The 24,192-nt window shown below is 37.7% G+C and overlaps 1 protein-coding gene and 1 pseudogene across 10 annotated transcripts in view; one reads left to right on the top strand and one right to left on the bottom strand.

Moving 5' to 3' along the window:
* The window catches only part of ZNF644 (zinc finger protein 644), a 128,729-nt gene that overhangs the window by 87,650 nt on the left and 16,887 nt on the right, over nt 1-24,192 (bottom strand). For 8 of the 10 annotated variants that reach the window (XM_066376814.1, XM_066376812.1, XM_066376818.1 and 5 more), the window contains one exon: nt 5,822-5,882. The exons of the other annotated variants lie outside the window; for them this stretch is intronic. Coding sequence is in view for 3 of the 8 variants with exons in the window: in XM_066376818.1 (XP_066232915.1) it covers nt 5,822-5,843 (22 nt within the window). In the remaining 5 variants the exon portion in view is untranslated. The remainder of the gene's footprint in view (nt 1-5,821; nt 5,883-24,192) is intronic. 10 annotated transcript variants of the gene reach the window in all.
* LOC136398358 (small ribosomal subunit protein uS15-like) lies at nt 16,462-23,814 on the top strand (annotated as a pseudogene).

Raw genomic sequence — 24,192 nt, 5'->3', positions numbered from 1 at the left:
CTTATACCTACTTAACCCTTTCAACAAATGAAACTATAGAGTAAAACCAAGGATGAGTTTTAAGAGATGAAAACCAAGGGAAATACAAACATATCCAGAAGTAAAGGCATCATACTGGGAAATATAGTACTAAAAAATAACTTCAATAGAAGCCATTATCTTAATCCTTTAAAATAACTCAAGAGAAAACTATTATATGTTAAGAATTTTCTCAGGCTTCTTTTTTCTGGTTTTAAATTTAGTAGTTTCTAGAATTAAAGAATTTGAAAAAAGGAGGTCATTGATTTTAAAACTGGATCTGAGACTAATAATTATAGTTTATTATACATACTAAAGGCAGCAAAATCATAATCACAAAGAGGGAAAGTTTTCTAATGCTTTAGTTTTAAAAGATAACAGAGTTTGAGTAGCATGTTGTTAATTTAATCTAATCTGATAAACCTAATACTTAGTAATGGATTTTACAGACTATGCTAACATTAGTTTGTGGCAAATTATAAAGAAATTTATCATTAGGAAATATTCGTCTTAAATTAATAATATAAAGAGAACAAAAAAAGCTATTTGCTCACAATGTAAGCATATAACTTTTATTAAAATCTGGTTATCTGATCTTAATAACTGAATGCAGTGCATAAACTACAAAGGTATGTTAACTGATCAATTTAACAATGAAGGAAGAAAATCTTTGCAAATTATATATTCTCCAGTGAAATTAAGTTATAATAAAGGTGACATTTCAAACCCTTGAGAAATATCACCTTTAAAGAAATACACAAATAAATACTACTTTTCACTGATTAAACTGGCAAAAATTAAAACACAAGTTAATATTTAGCACGGTGTGGGGAAACAGAAATTGTCAAAAACTGCCTATAAGAATGTAATGGGGCCCTGGCTGGGTGGCTCACTGATAGGGCATCAGCCGGGCGTGTGGAAGGTCCAGTGGCCCGCATGCTGAGGATGGCTCCCATGGCCTCTGCCTCAGAGGCTAGAATGGCTCCAGTTGCAACAGAGCAACGCCCCAGATGGGCAGAGCATCGCCCCTAATGGGCATGCCAGGTGGATCCCAGTCAGGTGCATGTGGGAGTTGGTCTGTCTACGTTCCTCCCATACCCCCCACCGCATCTAACTTCGGAAGAATACAAAAAATAAAAAAATTAAAATGTAATGGTACAATCTCATTGCAATACAATGTACAATCTCTATTGCAATATATATAAGAAATTAGGGCATATATACAGTGACACAGCAATCTATTGCTATAATTTATCCTACAGACACTCTCACACAGTCCTAATGATATAGTCAAGAATATTTATTGCAGCATTGCTTACACAAGCAAAAACAAAACAAAACAAAAAACCAAAAAAATACCAAACCCTGAGATATACTCAAATACCTATCAATAAGGAAACAGTTATATTACATGTAATATATATATATATTATAAATGTACAAAATGTATTGATAAATGGAAAGAGAAATGGAGAATATACACGAGCTATTTTTGATAACTTATGGGGAGCATAATGCTGGGAGAGAAGTGTTCTTATTTTAAACATTTCTGTACTATTTGCTCACACATATAAGAATATGTGACTTATTTAAAATACAATTTTGAAATACTAAATGTTGCTTGGCAATATATTTGAAAATGGTCAAATGTATACTGTGCAGTATCATTAAGAATGAAGAGCAAATGACTTTATAAAAGGTTTTTTCACATTACAACAAAGGAATCACATCTACAGTGCTACTAAAGAAAATGAAGCACAGAGAGTTTAATATGGAAATTAAGAAAATTAAGCTAACAGAAGACAAACTTTCATGAAGAACTTCAAATACTTGGATTTAGGGATTCTACAAAATGGAAAAGCTTAGCAGTAGCTAAGATAAACAGAAAATGAAGAGTCTGAAACTGAAATATACCTATCAGCCTCTGAGAAGAAAACCTAGTTTAAAATTTTTAAAGACTCTTAGGTCAAGCAATTGCAAGGCTAAATTTCTCTGAATACTCAAATTTTGTCAACCAAAAAACTAAACACATTTAACATCCAGGATGAAACAAAAGAAATAACTGAGGTTCTTATTTAATAAGAATCAGTCTCTAAGAAAATCCTTGTAGGGAGACAGAAGAACAGCATGAGATGGGGTCAATGTCCAACTTTGTGTTCAACCTTTATGGCAGAGCGGCAGAGAGGAAAAGCAACAAATTGATCCCAGTGGGGAAAAACCTCTTCTTGCTTTGGACTTGCTAGAAGGCAATCGAGCTTTAGGCAGAAACCCCCCAGGGGACTACGATAGCCAACCCAACTAGCCGAATTTCAAATATGAAAGAAAACTAGTGTAAAATGCTTTCAAGTTTCTAAAAAGTTTCATTTCTTAAGAAAATATAGGTAGGGATAAATGGTGATAAAAGGAGGCTTGACTTGGGGGGGGGGGGTAAACACACAATACAATATATAGATGATGCATTCTAGAACTGTGCACCTGAAACCTATATATGTTATTAACCAATGTCACCCAAATAAGTTCAATTAAAAAGTATAAAGATATATTGTTTACATATATTATAGATCTACAATGAAAAAAATTTTAATACTTTTCAGCAAACAGCAAGTTTCTTAAGCTATAAGAATAAAAAATACTATCATAATTGCAGACTGTAATTCAATTTCTTCCTCTACTACAACAGTTTTTTACCCTAAGGAAAATGAGGAAAAGTTTTCTTTATCTCTACAAAGATGTGACCAGTCATTCTAACCTTCTACTTGTATTAGTCTAATACATCTTTTAAAATCTTTAGAGAAATAAGTAGTACAAACTCCAACAAGAATATTATTAGTAACACTCCAATTTCTATAACATGGATTAATGACTTCATTTTGAAAGAGTAATCAAATCTAACAATGACTAGCTATTTTATTCCAACTGGACAAAATAAGACTTGGGTTTTTTTTATTTGTTTCTAAAATGTCTATAATGCTGCCTCTGTATTGTTCTCAAAGGCTCCTTCCTACAACCCAATAGCAACTGAAGTGCTAATGCCCACATCCAATTAAAGCAAATATTCTGAATCTCTATTTGTTTGACAGATAACTCTGTTCATTGTGCTATGCTTAACAAACATTCACTTAGTACTGTACTGAGATAAATAGGACATTGACAGTGTCTTCTTTCAAAAAGCCCACAGTCTAGTAAAGAAAACAGACTAATGGAGTATGGCCAGGTCTGGCTCTAAGGACAAGATGATGCTTGATATGGACTATTTCAGGAGAGAAGCTGACAAGGAGAGACACTGGCAACTGAGGAAACAAGGGGTTAGTGAAGACTGAAAACATATACTGAGGACTAAAACTAAGCCTATAAAATTTCATATTTTGTTTACTCACATAATGCTAGGTATTCTCAAATACCTACAGTGAAATCGTTATATGCTATGTTATAGAGCTTATATTTTATTGTGCAGGTTATGGAGAAAAATGAAAGGGTCAACTCCAGAAAGGAAAGCAGTGTAGAACCTAGGAAAGAAAGGTCAGAGACTCGGAGAATCCAATAAACAAAATAATAGAGTATATATAAAAAAGCTGTAGTATGTTCATACAATGGAGTATTACTCAGCTTCAAAAAATAATGAACTACTGATACAACATGGAAGAAACTCAAAAACATTATGCTGAGCAAAATATACAAGCGTTCATAATATGTAATTTTATACAAAGTTCAAAGCAAAACTAAACTATGCTGATAGAATTCAGGATGATGCTTACCTCAGGGAAGAAAGGCTACTGAATTAGAAAGGGAAGAGCATGAGTGTATTGTCTGGGACAATAAAAACATTCTGCACCTTGATCTAGATGGTGGTTATAAATATAAACACATACATAAAAACTCATTCAGCTCTATACTTTAAATTTTCCATATTTTACTATTCATACATTCAAACTTAATTAAAAAATGTATATATAATTGTGGTTGGATATGGTCAGAGTAAATTAAACCAGTATCATCCCATGAGTAATATCTAATTATAAGTCAGAAATCAGAACAAAGGTTCTAATAAACACTGCATATTCAAGTAGCAAACAAAATCCCAATAAAACCTTTAAGTACAAAACTCTAGCTGCGTCTCTCCTTCAGCAAGATATACAGACAGATATAATACATGCTATGAAAATACTCTTCTTAAATAAAAATTGCTCCTTATAAACCAAAAAAATAAAGTTTTCTACACTGCATACCCTCCTCATAGAAAGCAGTTTAAAGGCACACTTAATAAAATCTAGAGACAACAAATATTCTTCAAGCTACCATTACTATTATTATCATGTAATAGCAATAAAAGAGAAACTGCTCAAATTATGACTAAACTACTTACTGAGAATATAAAATATTTAACTGTTCAGGCAGTCCCTGGGTTATGAACAAGACAGGTTCTGTAGGTCTGTTCTTAAGTTGAATTTGTATGTAAGTTGGAACAGGTACATTAACCTATTAAAAGCAACTTAGATGTTTGTCTTAACATAGTATTTATTTTTACCTTTCTGTGCATACAAAAACATCTCCAAACCTACAGAACCTATCTCGTTTGTAACCCAGGGACTGCCTGCAATTAAGTACAGCACTTCTCATACTAGACATTTTTTTTTAACTTCGAGATCTTTAAGTTTCTGACAGGTGAGCCATCTAGTTAGATTAGAGAAAGGTCAAGTTACCTGCAATTTTATCAAAGTATTCTTCTTACTCTGTTTATATCCAGAAGCCATGTTCACTTACCGATAGTAATATTTTTTAACAGTTTATATTTTTTAACATTTCAACAGTTTATATTACTAAAAAGTTTTCTTTCACATACCAAACCAAAAGTACATAATATCAGTTCAATTTTCTGAAAGCCAACAGTCGGCCCTGTTTAGTTGGCTCAGTGGTAGAGCGTCGGCCCAGCGTGTGGATGTCCAGAGTTCGATTCCCAGTCAGTGCACACAGGAGAAGCACCCATCTGCTTCTCAACCCCTCCCCCTCTTGCTTCTCCGTTTCTCTCTCTCTCTCTCTCTCTCTCTCTCTCTTTCTCTGTCCCCCTCCCTCCTGCAGCCATGGCTAGACTGGAGCAAGTTGGCCCCAGGCACTGAGGATGACTCTATGGCCTGGCCTCAGGCACTAAGAAGGGCACAGTTGCTGAACAATGGAGCACCACCTCAGATGCGTCAGATGGGCAGAACATCGCCCCCTAGTGGGACTGCTAGGTGAACCAAGTCAGGGCTCATGTTGGAGTCTATCCCTGCCTCCCCTCCTCTCAATGAATTAAAAAATCAACAGTCTTAAAAATTACAGCATATCAGAATGCTAAATTACAAAAACCATTCAGCAAAGATACCCACAAAATAAATAATGAAATATTTACAATTCTGAACATTACATTAAAAAGTACAATTGGGATAATTGAACCAATTCATGGAAATAAGAAAGTAACATTCACAAAAGCAACAACTGCTGAAGTACTATAATTCACAATGAGAGAACACTGAAGCAAACAAATTTCTTATTGAATTTGCTTTTCTAACAAATTTTATAATTGGAAGCCACATACCTAAGTTACAAAACTCAACAAAGAAGAAAAAAAATTTAGCTCCAGAATTTGATAGCCATATTTTTCTACAAACAAATCAACTGAACCACGTGCATCAAAAAGTCAATTCTTCTTATTCAAAAATTTTATTATAAAACTCATTGATTCTGTACTTGAAAGTACTTTTAAAACAATTTTTTGTATTATTCCTACTTTGAAATGTAATATTTTAAAAAGCAGCCTTCTACTTACCTAGATTTTGTCTTATTAACATCTTACTGCAAGAACAATCTCATTCGAAATTAAATCAAACCTGAAAGAACACAGTAAAACTGTTATTTAGTTTTTTGCTTCAGGTATGAATAAGTACATGTATGATGACACACAATGCTTTAAAATTAAAAACTGCAAATCAATTTTTTTTTGATAAGACATCTATCCGAAAAATGGTTCAATTAAAATGTGACTATTTTAACCTTCAGGAAACTTGTTAAGTATCTTTTTTTGTGTTTTTTAATGAAAAATACTCTATTCAGTCCTTGGCCAGTTGGCTCAGTGGTAGAGTGTTGACCTGGCATGTGGAAGTCCCAGGTTCAATTCCCAGTCAGGGCACACAGGAGAAGTGACCATCTGCTTTTCCTCCCTTTCCCTCTTCTCTCTTGCCTCCCACAGCCATGGCTTGACTGATTCAAGTGCATTGGCCCCAGATGCTGAGGATGGTTCTGTGGAGTCTCTGCCTCAGGTGCTAAAAATAGCTTAGCTGTGAGCATGACCCCAAATGAACAAAGCCCCAGATGTTGCCGGGTGGATCCCAGTCAGAGCACATGTGAGAGTCTATCTCCCCTCTTCTCATTTAAATTAATAATAATAATAATAATACTCTATTCGAATGAGAAACAAATTTTCTATTTCTCTTCAAAAAATTTTACAAAACTTGTTTTCATTAACTTTAATAGTATGACAACATACTTCTATCTAGATCAATGTTTACCTAATACTATTATGTACATATTTTTTAAATGTTAAAAGAAGAAAAAAAATAGAGATGGCATAAAAGTATATATTAATAGCCATAAAAATGGCTAACACTGATTAAGTACTTTACTAAGAATCAGAAATCATTATTACAGAAAATAGCATACATTGATACTCTCCTGCTTTCTCAATTTACTCTTCAATCTAGTATAATGTAACCTCTACCCCAACACACTACTGAAAACTTACTTGTCAAAAATCTACCTACCTCTAATTTTATCACATTCTATAAATTCTGAAAACTTAATATGTTGTACCCTGAACTCTAAACTCTCCTTCCCCTACCTGAAATGGGCTTATTACTGTTGTGACTTATTCTCAAAAAAAATGGCACCAGAAGCCCTGGCCAGTTGGCTCAGCATTAGAGCATCAGCCCGGCATGTGGAGGTCCCAGATTTAATTCCTGGTCAGGGTACAGAGGAGAAGCACCTGTCTGTTTCTCCTCCCTTCCCTCTCTTTTCCCCTCCCGCAGCCAAGGCTCCATTGGAGCAAAGTTGGCCCAGGCGCTGAGGATGGCTGCATGGCCTCCGCCTCAGGTACTAGAATGGTTCCAACCGCAGTGGAGTAACACCCCAGATGGGCAGAGCATCGCCCCCTTGTGGGCATGCCGGGTGGATCCTGGTTGGACGCATGTGGGAGTCTGTCTGCCTCCCCGCTTCTAACTTCAGAAAAATACAAAAAAAAAAAAAAAAAAAAGGCACCAGAATACCTATTGCCATTCATACCTAGATTACTGTAACTGTTCTATTTCCAGATTCACTATAAACTCAAATTCATCATACCCAACTATATAAGTAATCCTTTTGTGATGACTATCTTGAAGATGTCACATCTATTCTTTAAGTCCTTCCATAGTATGAACTATCTCATCTCTATCCCTAAGCTTTATTCACATTTACTCCATGTTTCTACTATTCCAAATTTCAACTCCCAGAAACAGCCCTCATATGCTCAGCTTTCATATGAACTATACCTACCTTCTATCTCTAACTTTGCTAACATCTTTTTACTAAGTTTTCAATTTTTAGCTCAGTCACCCTGACAGATCCTTCTTTAATGTCTTCAGCTATGTAACGCTGTGTTCCTTGAGTGCTATAGGAACTAGTAATAGCTCTATATCAACCCTATATGTTTATTTGTGTATTTTCTGAACTCCAATGCGGATAATTCATCTCATTTTAGCATTTTCACTAGATGGGCTTGTCATAAAAGCATAACAATGTAGGTTGAATGAAAAACTACAGAAATTTTGTGTTTTATGCCAAAATGTACATAGGACTATAGAAGAAAAACAAGTAAAAGTCAGATTAATAAGCTGAATTCACATTTTCAAATACCGGAGGAAAAAAATTCACATTACTTCTGGATTCAGTCATGTTACTTAATGAAGTAACTATGCATAAGTAAAAATAAAACTGGCAAAAATCAGTCAAGCATAACCTTTTCTTGGATGAATTAATTGATTTTACTGGCTATCATGTTTGCATCGTTACAGAAAACAGTTTGTGAACTCCTGGACTAATTACTGGCCTTACGCAGAAAGAGTTGGACAGGTAGACAAATATAATACTAATAATGTCCATAATCTAGAAAAGTGATTCTCAGAATCATCTAGGGTTATTATAAGCATACTGCTAGATGCCCCACACTCAGAGTTCCTGATTAGATAGGTTTAAAAGTGGAGCCTGATAATTTGCATTTCCAGTAAGTTCCTAAAAGAATGTTGATGCTGCTACTTCCAGGACCATATACTGAGAACCACAGACCTAGAGTTTTCCGTAATGTCTAGAGAAAAAAAATTATTTTCTCTTTTTTTTTTTACATTCTCTCTTATGTGTGTGTGTGTATGTATTTGTTATTTACATTCTCTCTTCTGTGTGTGTGTGTATGTAATTGTTATTTATAAAGTGCATTTTCTTATTTAAAAGCATATAAAACAAAAAATTCATGTGGTTTCTGGGGGCTAGAACAGATTAGTTGCATTCCCATTAATTTAAATGGGGAAATTCTATTTGACATACGAGCAAATTGAGTCATGAACTTCAGCCACCACCCAGAACTGGACAGTGGGACCTATTACAAACTAAACTATAAGTGAAAGTGAGAGCAGTAAAAGTGTGATAGGCTGATAAATGGCCCCACAAAAAATATCCAAATCCTAATCCTGGGAACCTCTGAATGTTGTTACCTTATATGTTCCCCCATCCCCTGAAAAAGATCTTTGTTGAAATGATTAAAGGTCTTCTTGTATTATCTGGGTGAGCCCTAAGTACAATCACATGTTTCCTTATAGAGACGGAGATGGGGAAATCTGACTACAGTGGTGCCTTGTCACAAGAGCTTAATTTGTTTCATGGCCGAGTTCATGACTCAATTTGCTCGTGTGTCAAATTGAATTTCCCCATTTAAATTAATGGGAATGCAACTAATCCATTCCAGCCCCCAGAAACCACATGAATTTTTTGTTTTACATGCTTTTAAATAAGAAAATGTACTTTATAAATAACAAGTACATACACACACACAAACATAAGAGAGAATGTAAAGAAATAAACTGGTTTATGAAGTATATTTACCTTCAAGGTCAGGTGAAGATGCTGGCAGAGGGGGAGGATTTATTAGCATAAAATGGCCCTTCCCAAGCAGGAAGGTAATTAGCAATTTCACAGACAGCTGCCCAGCACCATTTTTAACAATAAAAGTGAGCAAGCTCAGAAAATACATATTTTACAAACTAATTTGCCCCAAAATCATCATTTTCTTCACTGACTTTTGGCTTTCTCGCCACACTTTCCTCACTTTCACTTAGAGGCCATTTCAACAAAAACCTTTACATGGAAGTTTGTTTCTTCCTCCTTTTCAGAATGTTCGGCAGGCTATCTAGTGGAGGGTGGCAGAAACTCGTGATTCAAATATCCACTCGAGACTTAAAGCAAAAAATCCCACAAGTGATTGCTCGTCTCTCAAACTGCTCATGATTTAATGTGTTCGTGTGTCAAGGTACCACTGTACATTCAGAGAAGGTAAAAACAGAACACAAAGAGATTTGAAATCAATGGCCTTAAAGACTGCAGCCACAGCCAGGAATGCCAGCAGCCACCAGAACTGAAAGAGGCAAGGGATGGATTTTCTTCTAGAGCCTCCAGAGAGAGAACCCAGCTGAAACCTTAATTTCTGTCTAATAATACTGATTTCAAACTCCTGCTTCTAGAACTATGAGAGAACAAGTTCCTGTTGTTTTAAGCCATCTAGTTTGTAATAATTTGTTAAAACAAACATAGGAAACTAATACAATATATTGAGGATGGTAGGTGTAAGGTCGGTGGATAATGGGGGATGGTCACGTGGGGAACTCAGACCCGCAAACTTTGGCTAGGACCGCCCACAACCAAGCGCAGTAAAAGACTTCACAGGAACTGTTTGGAAAAAAGCGACCGTCTACCAGCCAGTGGGATTTCACCACATCATGTTAGCTCGACTTCCCTTGAGGGACCCCTTTAAATATCTCCCACGTGGTTTAATCCGTGCAACTTCCCTGGCCTCCATCTTACCTCGGGGCCAGGGAACCTTGCTGGGCGGGATGCGCACTCTGTACTCAATAAAGTCGTTTACTATTCCACACTTTGTGGCTTCGAGCCCTCTTCCTTCCTTCTTGGCGGGGAAAAATACCTTACATTTTGTTGCCGAAAACCGGGAAGGAGTAGAAGTCCGCAAGGACCGCTCCTCTTCCTTGTCCCCTCCGAGAAAGAACCAGGAGAAAGAACCAGGAGAAAGAATCAGGATCTTCGACCTTCCACCCACTTCGGCGCATGGTGTGGTAAGTCCCCTGCCTCCACCTTCCTTCCTCCGAGACTCCCTGTCCGAAACCGTAGCTACGTAATGGAAGTCTTTTCTGTCCATCCAAGTGCGTGTGCTTGTCCCCAAGCACATCCACTTTACCTTTTACGTCCGTGGCCAGACCTTGAGTTTTTAGGACGCTAATACTCAAATCTGACCACTCCAAGGACTGAGGGCAGCTGTGGGGGCACAGGAATCTCCCTCCTTAAAGAAGAAGAAACTGTTCTTCTTCTCCGCTGTGGCCAGGCCACAGAACCCACTGAATTAGCCTCCTGAAGGGACTTTCAGTGTTAACACCCTCACCAATTTAACTATCACCAAAAAAGCTGGGAACTGATTGGAGATCTCTTACATACATGGCTTCTAATTATTCGCGCACCCGTCCTTAATCTCTGTGCCACCTGTTCCACCGCGCGGGCCTTTTTCTGGCCAGAGAAACCTCACCTAAAACCTCCACTCCTGATCGTTCCTTCTCCACAGCTCCCAACTCTCCCTCCTGTCTGACCCCCAGTGGCACCTCTCTCTCGGGACCTTTCTCTGGTCCCTCTGCAGACCTCTTTTGTGCTCGGGTTTCTCTTCCCTCTGAGAGCCCCCTCCCCTCCCTTCTCAAAAACCTGTTTCTTATTCACCACTACCATCCCTTTCTCCTCCTCTGCTGGACAGGGGCCCCTCCCTTCACTGTGTTCTTAAGTCCCTCCTCCATCAGGCCATTCTCAGCCTGGCATTGGCTCTTACACCAGTTCTCAGGACATCCAACCCCAATTTTCTTGCAGGAAGTTCTGGCCCTGTCCTGCCTTTGGCTCCAGCGTTTCCTGCAGGATCTGGGTGCCGGGCTCCCCACGAGTCCCCCTCCTCTTATTCCCAATCTCCCAAACCCCTATCCGGAACCTGTGAACATGGCATTTAAAGTTTTTAACAGTCCCAACTAGTAGAAACAAGCCAAGGCTGTTCGCCAGGCCCACATGCAGCAGAAAGTAACGCTCCAAACCCAAACTCTTGTGGCAGCCCTGAGACCAGCAAAGCCACCAGCAGCTTGCTTTAAGTGTGGCAAGCAGGACCACTGGTCCCGGCAGGGCCCCGGCCCGCGGCTGCCCACTGAGCCCTGCCCTGACTGCAAACAGCCCGGTCACTGGCAGAGTGATTGCCCCTTTGGGCAACAGGTTTTTCCTCAGCGCCTCTACGTGGAAGACAAGCCGCCCGAATGGGAAGGCCAATCCAGCCAGGTGGGTGCATCGCTCGAACTCCTAGGACACAGCCTGGACTCAGAGAACCCAGAGTATGCTGCAACAAGTGGGTAAGTCCATCTCATTTCTTGTGGACACGGGGGCTGTCTTCTCTGTTTTGCCATTACACTCTGGACCTCTAGTTCCCTCACAGGTCTCGGTTATGGGAATGGATGGGACCCCCCTCCTTTCCCTTTTTTACACCACTCCTGACATGCAGTTCTGCCTCAAGTTTGCCTCCTTATAGGACCTCTGGCAGTTGGAACCACTGGACTCCATCCATCTCCAGTTCACCAAAAGACTGGACCCTGCAAATCTCCCTATTACTCCTCTTTTTTTTAAATCCTTACAGTACCGCATCCGCGAAGTTTCTCCAATCACAGCCACACAGTTGTTCCTCCTGACACCCCTCAAAGCCACCATCTTCCAATCTCCCCCTCCCCACAACGCACCTATTCAGCAGGAAGTAGCCAGACAAATAAACAGTGCCCCTTTTCTATTTAACACAAAAGGTCAGAATGTAAGGTCGGTGGATAATGGGGGATGGTCACGTGGGGAACTCAGACCCGGGAACTTTGGCTAGGACTGCCCACAACCAAGCGCGCCAAAAGAGGCTTCACAGGAACCGTTTGGAAAAAAGCGACCGTCAACCAGCCAGTGGGATTTCACCACGTCATGTTAGCTCGACTTCCCTAGAGGGACCCTTTAAATATCTCCCACGCAGTTTAATCCATGCAACTTCCCTAGCCTCCATCTTATCTCAGGGTCAGGGTGGGATGCGTGCTCTGTACTCAATAAAGCCGTTTACTATTCCACACTTTGTGGCTTCGAGCCCTCTTCCTTCCTTCTCGGCGGGGAAAAATACCTTACAGTAAGTTCTCTAGGAAATAAATTATAAGCACTACATAAAAGATGTATGAACTGAATTATGTTCCTATAAAATTCATATGTTGAAGCCCTAACACCTGATGTGACTGGATATTTAGAGATAGGGCATTTAAGGAGATAAATGAGGTTAAATGAGATCATAAGGGTGGGCCCTAATCCAGTATGACTGATGAATATTTAGCAAAAGTCCTGAACAAAAATCCTCAGCAAACCAAGTTCAACAGCACATTATAAGAATCATACACAAGGATCAAGTTGAATTTATTCCTGGAATACAAGGATGTTTCAACAAATGAAAATCAAGCAATGCAACACACATTAACAGAATGAAGGACAAATCACAATCACCTCAACTGATGCTGAAAAAACATGATAGAGACACTCACCAAACTAAGAACAGAAGGAAACTACCTCAAGATAACCAAAGCCATATGGGGAAACCACACAGTTAACATCATACCTAATTGTTAAAGGCCGAAAACTTTTTCTCTAAGATCAAGAAAATTAAGATGCCCACTTAATAAATATGTACTACTATCTAACACAGTACTGGAAGAGCAAATAAGAAAAAGAAATAAGAAAATAAGTAAGAAAAAGAAATAAAAGGCATCCAAATAGGGAAGAAGAAATATAATTATGTTTGCATATAACATGATCTTCAAGTAGAAAATAACATTTTAGGTAGAAAATTCTACAGATTCTTTAAAAAACCTGCTAAAATTAGTGATTTCAGCAAAATTGCAGGATATGAAATCAACCTATGAAAATCAGTTGTTTCTATATACTAATAATGATCAATCTAAAACACAAAATTATGAAAACAATCTCATTTATAAAGCATCAAAAAATATAAAATACTTGGGAATAAACTTAATCAAAGAGGCAAAACACTTATATATGGAAAAACTACAAAACATTACTAAAATAAACCAAAGAAGATAAAAATAAATGGAGACACATACCAAATTCATGGACTAGAAGACTTAATATTGTTAAAATGTCCATACAACCCAAAGTGATCTAAAATCAATGCAATACCTACCAAAATCTTCTGCACATCAAAGGAAATAATCAACAGAAGGAAAAAGGCAATCTACAGAAAGGGAGAATAATCTTTTGCAAATCATATCTCTGATAAGGGGTTAATATCCAAAATACAAAAGGAATATCTAAAACTCAACATTAAAAATTCCAACAAACTCAAAAAGTGGGCAAGGGATTTGATTAGACAAATATCCAAAATAGATATACAATTATGCAGCAAGTATACAAAAAGATGTCCAATCTTCCTAATCGTAAGAGAAATGCAAATCAAAATCACAATGAGACATTTCACATCCAAAAGAGTGGACACAATCACAAGTGTTGACTAGGATGCAAAGAATTGGAGTTCTTGTGCATTGTTGGTGAGAATATAAATGGCACAACCATTATGGAAATTAGTATAGTAGTTCCTCAAAAAATTAAAAACAGAATTGCAATATGACCCAGCAATCCCAGCTCTTGATATATATCCAAAAGAATTCAAAGTAGGATCTCAGATATTTATATGCCCAAACTCACTGCAGCATTACTCACAATAGCCAAGAGATGAAAGTAACTTGAATGTCCACTGACAGGTGAATGGATAAAAGAAATGTGGTGTATATATACAATGGAATATTATGCAGCCTTTAAAAAGAAGAAAATCCTGGCCCCACCTGTTAACTCAGTTGGTTAAGAGCATCATCATGAAACAAGGTTGCAGGTTTGATCCCTAATTAGGGCACACAGGGTAATCAACAAAAGAACTCAGGACTGAGTGGAACAACAAATGAATGCTTCCCTTCCCCCTCTCCTCTCACTCCCTTACCTTCTCTGTCTGTAAGTAAATAAATTAAGCCCTGGCCAGATAGCTGGGTTGGTTGGAGTATCATCCCGGAGCACAAAAGTTTCTGGTTTGATTCCCTGGTCAGGGCATGTACAGGAGCAGTTCAATGTTCCTGTCTCCCTCCCTTCCTCCCTCCCTCCCTCCCTCCCTCCCTCCCTCCCTCCCTCCCTCTCTCTCTCTCTTTTTCTCCCCGCCTCTCTCAAAAAAAATAAATAAAATTTAAAAAAATAATAAAAAGGCAATACTGTAACATTACATTATGGATAAACCTTAGGAACATTAAGTGAAATACACCAGTAGTCCCCAACCCCCGGGGGCCGCAGACCTGTACCAGTCTGTAGGCCATTTGGTACCAGTCCACAGAGAAAGAAGAAATAACTTACATTATTTCTGTTTTATTTATATTTAAGTCTGAACGATGTTTTATTTTTAACAAAATGACCAGATTCCCTCTGATACATACGTCTAAGGCTCACTCTTGATGCTTGTCTCGGTCACGTGATACATTTATCCGTCCCACCCTAAAGGCCGGTCCGTGAAAATATTCTCTGACATGAAACCGGTCTGTGGCCCAAAAAAGGTTGGGGACCACTGAAATACACCAAACACAAAAGGACAAATACCATATGATTCCACTGATGTAAAGTATCTGAAGTAGTAAAAAATCAGAAAAAAATAGGTCATTACCAAGGGTTGGGAGTAAGGGAAACAAAAATTAGTGTTTAATGGGTATAAAGTTTCAGTTTTACAAATGTTCTAGAGACCTGCCACACAACAATGCAAACATTCTTAACACACCTGAACTGTACACTTAAAAATGTTTAAGGTGGTAAAAATAAATGTTGAGAAAGAAAATAAATACAAGGGCCAAGATGGAGGGAGTAACAGATATTTAGTTTGCCCTCTACCTGAATACCCTTAGAAATCAGAAATGTACATGAAATGACAGCTTTTAGATATTAGGGAACCACTGATGGTGAACCCTAAAAGAAAGGAAATAAATGAGGTGAAGTCCTCCAAAAATCCAACTTACTTTTTTTTTATTCAGAAAGAAGGGGAGGCAAAGACACACTCCTGCATGCGCCCTGACCAGGATCCACCTGGCAAGCCCACTAGGGGGTGATATCCTGCCCATCTGGGGCAGAGCTCCGTTGCTCAGCAACCAAGCTCTTCTTAGTGCCTGAGGCAGAGGTCATGGAGCCATCCTCAGGCCCGAGGTCAACTCGGTCCAATCAAGCCATGGCTGAGGGAGGGGAAGAGAGAGAGAGAAAGAGAGAAAAGTGAGGGGTAGGGGTAGAGAAGCAAATGGTCGCTTCTCCTGAGTGCCCTGACTGGGAATCGAACCTGGGATATCCACACACTGGGTTGACACTCTACCACTGAGCCAACCGACCAGGGCCCCAACTTACTTTCCTGAGAAAGTATCAATCCCAACATGGGGAAGGGGCACCCAGGTGGAATCTATAGTCTCCCTAAATTGACCAGACTGAATTGGAAATACAGAGTCAGGACAAGATTATAGGGCAAGTTACTGGAGAAAAGACACCAACTGCACAGAGAATATTCTTCAGTACCTAGTGGCATAATTAGAGCAAGCCTGTGTGGAAACTACCCAAGGCCAAAAAAAGAATCACCCAAAAGGATGAGAGGGATTATTGCCCTACTCTCCCACAAAGCCAGAAATAATGCCTATTCCCTTCAGATAGGGTGGGACACCTCTTAATTCAGGAAGCAGTGACTAGAGTAACCTTACATTAAATGTTGTTTGAAAGACAAACCCGAAATGAGACTATGGCTCAGGAGAAAAAAACTACAAAGCGGCATGAAAAAACTTTTGGGAGTAGTAAATATATTCATTACCTTATTTGTGGTGATGGCTTCTGAGTGTATACAATACATATCTCAATACTTAACATACTGTGCACTTTAACTGTGTACTGTACTACACGTCAACTGAATGTTAACCTCAATTAGAACAAAACAACTCAATTACTAAATGGGCAGAAGATTTTAAACAGTACTTCACCAGAGATGCATGAATGACGAGTAAGTTCCTGAAAATACACTTAACTATCCTTTGTCCTTAGGGAGGTACAAAAAGCCACAGTATCACAATTGTAAGAATTGCTAAATGTAATTAAGACCAACCATAACAAGTGTTGTCACCATGTGAAGGAAATGAAACTCTCATACACTCATACAGGAAGATAAAATGGTACAAGCACTTTGGAAAAAGTTTCATGATTTCTTAAAATGTCAAGCATACACCCACTACATGATCATCCAATCACTCTATTCCTAAATATTAGCCCAGAGAAATGAAAGCATATATTCATAAAAACACTTACAAATGCTCATCCTTATTTTTGATAGCCAAAAGCTGAGGAAAAATGTTTAACAACATGTGAAGTCTTACATTTTATCTTTACAATGGAATGAGTAGGACTGAACTCATGATACAGGGTTAAATTTAAAACATTATGCAGAGTGAAAAATGTAGACAAAAAGATTACATAATGCATAAAGGGAAGATGAATAAAATAGGAAAGGATTTTCAAAGGGCACAAGGAAATATCTGAGGGTAAAGGGTGTGGTTCATTATCTTCATTGTGGCGATACCATGGGTGTTATCTATTCTAGATGTCAAATATACTGCTTACAAAAAGCAGGGGATATTTATCGCTTCATATTCATTTTAAAATATCCCCTATTTCTGTGAGCAGTGTATGTTCCAACTATACATTCTAAAATATATAATTTATTATATGTCAATCATACTTAAATCTGTTTTTTAAAATCACATTAAAATAGATTTGAAGAAAAGATAAAGTCAAATCTCAAATTAAGAAAGTCAGAATGATAATGATGAACACAAAAAGAATCCTGAAATTTATAATAAAGAATAAAAATACAAATGAATCTTTCAGCACATGTAACTGGTACTAAAATTACTCTACAATTAATTGGTAATTCAATGTATGAACAATGCTTCTAAAATCCCATCAGACACATCCTATGAAAGAAGTATAACTACCGTCATCTGGATACTGAATAGATTGATGTATTTAATTTATACTTGCCCCAACTTCCATTCTCAAATACAATTCCTACTGAAATATAATGGGGCTCAACCTAGAACTAAAAACTAAATAAACATTAAAAAATAATTATACAGCATGAGTCAAAAAGTCTGCCTGTAAAAAGCCTCAATCTGCACCACCTCAATAACTATCCATTAGGCAAGGAGATTTTGCAGTTTCTCCCATCAAGAGGTAGTCTTTTCCACCACTCTTTAACCCTGGGCTTAACCTTATAAGAAAGACCAACCAATAGAAAAAAGATTGTCAGTTTGCTAGTTCTGAGCTAATCCTCAAGAGACCATGCATACTTTTCCTCTTGGAATCCTGGCAACACCATGAGAAAAAGCCCCCAAGTCTACTGGAGGATGAGAAGACAGTCCTGATCTCCCACTCCAGGCCAACCTAGAGAACCCAGCCAAGACCAGCAAAGTTTCCTTCCTGATTTGCTGCTGAATGTACACTCAAAAATGAGCCCAGGGAAGACCAGAAATACTGCCTACTTGCCTCACCAGACTTACTTGTTCTAATGTTTTCAAGTAATTTGTTACACAGTAGTAGCTGATACAGCAACTCTATCTTAAAGATACTATATTATTATTCTTATCCCTAGAAGAATTATTTTAGGATAACTATTAATCTAGGTCTCAACTTTTGAAGGCAAGGGAGAAAAGAAACATCAGTTTCCCTGTTCTTTTATTAGCAGTGACTCTACCAACCATTTTGTCAGTTTGTCAATCTCAGAGATATATAAACTGCGAATAATCATTTTTACAATATTAACAAGTCAATTATAAGTTTTCAAAAAATTTTATTGCTAGACAACTTCAACCAAACAATGAAAATGTTCAGGATACTCCAAAATCTGTGAAAACTATTAGAGAGCAATCTACCTTCCCTAGCATTCCTTTTCCTAGCTATGTTGCTGGAACTCTGATTATCCTTTAAGGAAACACTCTTACTCAACTATTAAAGTGATGCCAATCCTAGGCCCCTGAACCAAAGAATGAACAGGTGATACCCAGGTTGATCAGAGGAGTACCTTGTCCTTCTACCCACAGTAAGCTGATCATGGATGGGCATATAGCTCAAAGTGGATATTTGGAATCCTTCTCAAGATGTGTTCTAGCACTGGAAAAGGTACATTCTTTAGTGAAATTATAGCTACAAGAATGATATAGATCAGAGAAGCCAGTGGCCATCTTTAATACCTCATGGAGAAAACATATATATTTAATAAGGAAACAACCACAGAAAAAATCCAAGCCAAGAGACAGACATTATTCTAATGATATCATATGCAACCACTGATCCAAACACTTTTGAAATAATTGAATAGCAGAATAGGCAATAGTTATCAACACACCTATTGAGACCTATTAGAGAAACTTAACAAAATATTAAAAATCATCCATTTGAAGACATCAAGGAGCTAACACAACAGTAAAGAATCACCGGGCCAAGATCCAAGACAAGATGGAAACCTACAGATATAAACCCAGCAGCACCCAAGGATGCATGTACCTTGGGGTTATTTGCCAGTCTATATAGATGAAGCAGTTGAGAAACTGATTATAATTTCTCACACTATTGTGGAGCTAGAGGGACCAAAAGGTGAATGAAAGGTTTAGAAATGGTGAGAACCATTATACTAAATGCTGTCCACTATTTGAGTGAGATCTCAAAGGACTTAACTCTAGTGAGCTAGAATTAAACCAGTCCTTGCATGTACTGCAGCCCTAACTGAAGACACCTTTGTAGCCAAATAAAAAAAGTTACAATCTTTAAATTTTAATTTAGGTTACCCCAGACTGCTGAGACACCAGGTGTGGCATAAGCAAACAAAAACTATCTCTGCAAAAAGATCCATCACCAGAGTGCTCAGTGTTTAGGCCTGGAAAGGCCACTGGAAATTCAAATAGAATGAACATGGTAACAACAGAAGAAGAATGAAATAAAAATTCTCAGTATAAATGTTGCCCAAATAACTGGATAACTGATAAACTATGCATGTGCAGAGAAGAAATAAAGGCGTAGAATGGGGAAAAGTTGGCAGAAGCCAGAGAAAAGCTACACTTAAAAAATAGAGCTATACTGTGAGTTTGTTGTTTTTTCCACAGGGTCAGGGGTATTCCTCAACTGTGCACAGTTTGGGCAGCAGGAAGCTGACCCTACAACAAGGCTGAAGTGTCAGAAGACAGAACCCAAACCCAGTAGAATAGCTGGTAAGTAGCAGAATCCCTAGAAGCAAGAAGACCACAGAGAAGATTCAAAATCTGACTACAAACTTTACCCAATAATTCTCAGAGGAACATTAACAATCCAGAGTCATTAAAACATACTCACATTGTCCATTTAAAAAAAAAAAAAAGGTTACATGATATGCAACAGCAAATTCTGATCCATACTCCGGAAAAAAATAGAGTCAATTAGATATCGATTCTGAGTACCCCAGATGTTGGAGTAACATACAAGGAATTCAAAGCAGCTATTCTAAGTATGCTATTAAAATTAAAAATATATATATTCAAAGTACTGACAGAAATTTTAAATAAAAAATAAAAAGCTGAAAAATAAAATAAAATAAAAAATTCACAAAAAGGGATGATTAGAGACACCAGAAGAAAGATTTGGTAAGCTTGAAATAGGGAAATAAAACTGTCCAATCCAAATATCAAAGTAAAACGATTGGAGAATATTTAACAGAGTTTTAAAGATCAGTAGGACAATCTCAGGTAGTCCAACATAAATGTAACCCATTCAACATACATCAAGGAGTGAAGAGTAAAAAAGGTACAAAATAAATTTTGTTAAAGAATAGCCAGAAATATGTCAAATATTGTAAATAATATTAACTTACAGACTGAAGAATCTCAATAACTCAAGCAGGATAAACACAAAGAACCACTTTTTTATACACATCATATTCAAGATGCCAAAGGTCAAAGAGAAAACCTTGAAAGCCATCAGAGAAAAATGAACAGTTACATATGGGAAATAATACAAATAATATTGATTTATCATCAAAAAACAATGGAGATACTAGAACAACATTTTCTGTATCTAGTGATACTATCCTTCAAAAATGAAGGTGAAAACATGGGGTATGTTTAGATAAACAAAAGTAAGACTTGTGGCCAGCAGACAAAACTGTGTTTAAAAAAAAAGTGGGAGAAGGTGAGAATTAATATATTTAATCCAAAAGATGTCAAGAAAGGTGAAAAAAAGAATACAAAATCAGAATAGAAAGCATATAAGATCATATATTTAAGACCCAATACATCAGTAATTATATAAAATTTAAGCAAACTATGATATAATTAAAAGACAAGGTATGTTGTTATGAGATTGAAAAGTAAAACGATATGGTGTATAGAGCAGCTCTAAAACAAAGGCACAGAAATTTTTCAAATAAAAGTTTGGTGGAGAAAGGGAACCACAAACTCTAGCTATAAGAAGGCTGGTGTAGCCCAGCCTGGGTAGTTTGTTAGAGCATCATCCCTAAGTATACACCAAAGTTACAGGTATGATCCCTGGTCAGGGTCCATGTAGGAATCAACGAATGAATGCATGAGTGGGTAGAACAACAGATCAATTGTTTCTCTTTCCCATCCTCTCTCTCTCAAATCAATCAAGTTTTTTAAAAAAAATTTTTAGAAAGAAGGCTGGTGTAGCTATGTTATTATCAATCAAGGTAGACTTCAAAGCAAAAAGTATTACCAAAGATAATGAAAAACAATAATGATTTCACATAGGTGGATATAAAACTGAGACTTATAGACATAGATAAAAGTGAAGTGGTTACCAGGGGAAGAGGAATGTGGAGGAGGGGGGTAAAAAGGAGGGGTGTGGGTAAAGAGGGACAAATATAAGGTGACGGAAAATGATCTGACTTTGGGTGATGGGTATTCAACATAATCAACAGTTCAAATGCTACAGAAATGTTTACCTGAAACTTATGTACTCTTACAGATCAATGTCACCCGGGTAAAATTTAATTTTTTAAATAAAATTTAAGAAATGGATTCAATGGGCCCTGGCTGGTTGGCTCAGTGGTAGAGCGTTGGCCCGGTGTATGCAAGTCCCTGAAGTCCCCGGTTCAATTCCCAGCCAGGACACAGAGCAGAAGAGCCCGTCTGCTTCTCTACACTTCCCCTTCTCCTTCCTCTCTATCTCTCACTTCCCCTCCCACAGCCAAGACTCAATTGAAGTTGGCCCAGGTGCTGAGGATGGCTCCATGGCCTCTGCCTCAGGCACTAGAATGGCTCTGGTTGCAGGGAAGCAATGCCCCAAAGAGGCCAAGCATTGCTCCTTAGTGGGCATGCCAGGTAGATTCCAGACAGACGCATGTGGGTGTCTGTCTGTCTGCCTCCCCCAGCTTCTCACTTTGGAAAAATACAAAATAATAAGTATTTTTTAAAGGATTCAACTAATCAGAAACATAAAGCAATCTAAATTTGTGTGCCTCAATAACATGGATTTATATATGTGTGTGTATGTGTATACATATATATATAAACAAAAGTAAACAGCAACACAAAAAAGACAACTCCATAATAGCAGCAGAAAAATTGACATCTCCCTAACTGAACCAACATGCAGAAATTAAATTGGTGACGATATGTTTTGAACATGATTAACAAAATTTACTTAACAGATACATATAAGTACTGCATACAAAAAACTGCAGAATACATACTATTTTTTTTTATTCATTTTTTTAGAGGGGGGAGAAAGAGAAAGAGAGAGAGAAAGGGGGTGGAACAGGAAGCATCAACTCCCGTAAGTGCCTTGACCAGACAAGTGCAGGGTTTCGAACCGGCAACCTCAGTGTTCCAGGTCAAGGCTTTATCCACTGCGCCACCACTGGTCATATTTTTAAAGATTTTATTGATTTTTGTCCTGTGGTGGATAATGCATCCACCTGGAACACTGAGGTCAATGGTTTGAAACCCTGGCCTTGCCCCATCAAGGCACATACCTGCTCCTACCCCACCACCTTGCTCCCTCTCTCTTCTCTCTAAAATCAATAAATAAAATCTTTTTTTAAAAAAGCCTTGGTTGGATAGCTCAGCTGGTTGGAACATCACCCCAAAGCACAGATGTTGTCAGTTTGGTCCCTGGTCAGGGCACATAAAGGAACAGATCTATGTTCCTGTTTCTCTCTAAAATCATTAAATCTTGGTGTAGGAGCAATTGGCTATACTCAAGAGGAAATAAAATACTGACCTAAATCTCACCCACTATACCAATATCAAGTCAAAATAGAATCTAAGTTTAAGTGTAAAATGTAAAACCACTGATCTTGTAGAACAGAAAAATCATCAGGATCTTTTTCTAAAGCTAGAAAAAGATTTCTTTAAACAATACCAAAAGCATGATCCAGAAAAGGAAAAATCTGATAAGACTTCATCACTTAAAAATCTTTTACTATGTGAAAGACATTGTTATGATGATTAATAAAGGATTTCAAAAAAACAAAACAAAACCCTGCAATCTACATACCTAACAAAAGGCTATCTGAAATATAAAACTCCCCAAAACTCAACAGTAAGACCTCAGCAAAAATATCAAATTAAGGACATTAGAAAACCATCTCCTCCACAGACCCAAGAAAAGTAGTTAAGGTTTCCAAATGCTAAAAACGAACCAAAGATTTCCAGCAATCTGGGGAGTTTATCTAAGAAAACAGTTAAATCTTTGTTAAGACTAGCAAACTCTTTGGCGTTTTATTTTGTCCTATTCCCTCTCTCCCACCCCAGCTCCACAGTAGTTTTGAATTCCAAACACACCTACTTCCTGCTTGCTGGGTGGCTTCCTGCTGTGTTCCCTGCTATCACGAGTTTCATGTATGCTCACATCCAGGGGAGTGCCTGTCCCAGTCAGCTCTGCCTTACCGAAAGAGCATTCCCGCCTAGCTGAAAGTGATGTAGGAGCAGATCTACAAAGTGGCCAAGAAGGGCCTACCTCCTTCACAAATCGATGTAATGCTGACTCACATGGTGTTGCACAAGTATGTTTTGTGACAGGCAATATAAGCTTGAAAATTTTTAAGTCCAAAGGGCTTGCTCCTGATCTTCCGCAGGATCTCTACCATTTAATCAAGAAAGCTGTTGCTGTTCAAAGCAGCATCTTGAAAGGAACAGAAAAGGATGCTAAATTCTGTTTGCTTCTAAGGGAGAGCCATATTCACCAAATTCACCAACTGAGGTTCGATATTTTAAGACTAAATGAATCCTTTTCCCCAATTGGAAATACAAGTCATCCACAGCCTCTGCCCTGGTTGTACAAAGTGTCTATGTACTCAAGCAATAAAATCATTAACTAGGAAGAAAAGCCAACGTTCTACAACTCCTGTGAAAACCAGCAGCCTGGCAGCCACCTGGGCTAAAGAGAATAGGGGCTCTTTTCACTACCCCATTCTCCAAGGAGTGTCATTATTTGACAACACAACAGTCATTAAGAAAAAAGTTGCTACTGGAGACAAAATAAGGACATTTTATAGTAATAAAAGAATCAATCCATCAAAATTTACATTTTAATTATTAGCATATTTGCCCATAACAACAAATATATATTAAACCAAAATTTACAGGATTGAAAAGAGAAACAGAAAACAAACAAACAAAAATAGTTGGCAGATTTACATACGTTACTTTCAATAATAGAAGACCAACAAGGAAACAGAAGACT

This window comes from Saccopteryx leptura, chromosome 3 (assembly GCF_036850995.1).
Source record: "Saccopteryx leptura isolate mSacLep1 chromosome 3, mSacLep1_pri_phased_curated, whole genome shotgun sequence".
Taxonomy (NCBI): domain Eukaryota; kingdom Metazoa; phylum Chordata; class Mammalia; order Chiroptera; family Emballonuridae; genus Saccopteryx; species Saccopteryx leptura.
Note: the sequence above shows the minus strand (reverse complement) of the source record. Positions and strands in the feature narration are given on the sequence as shown.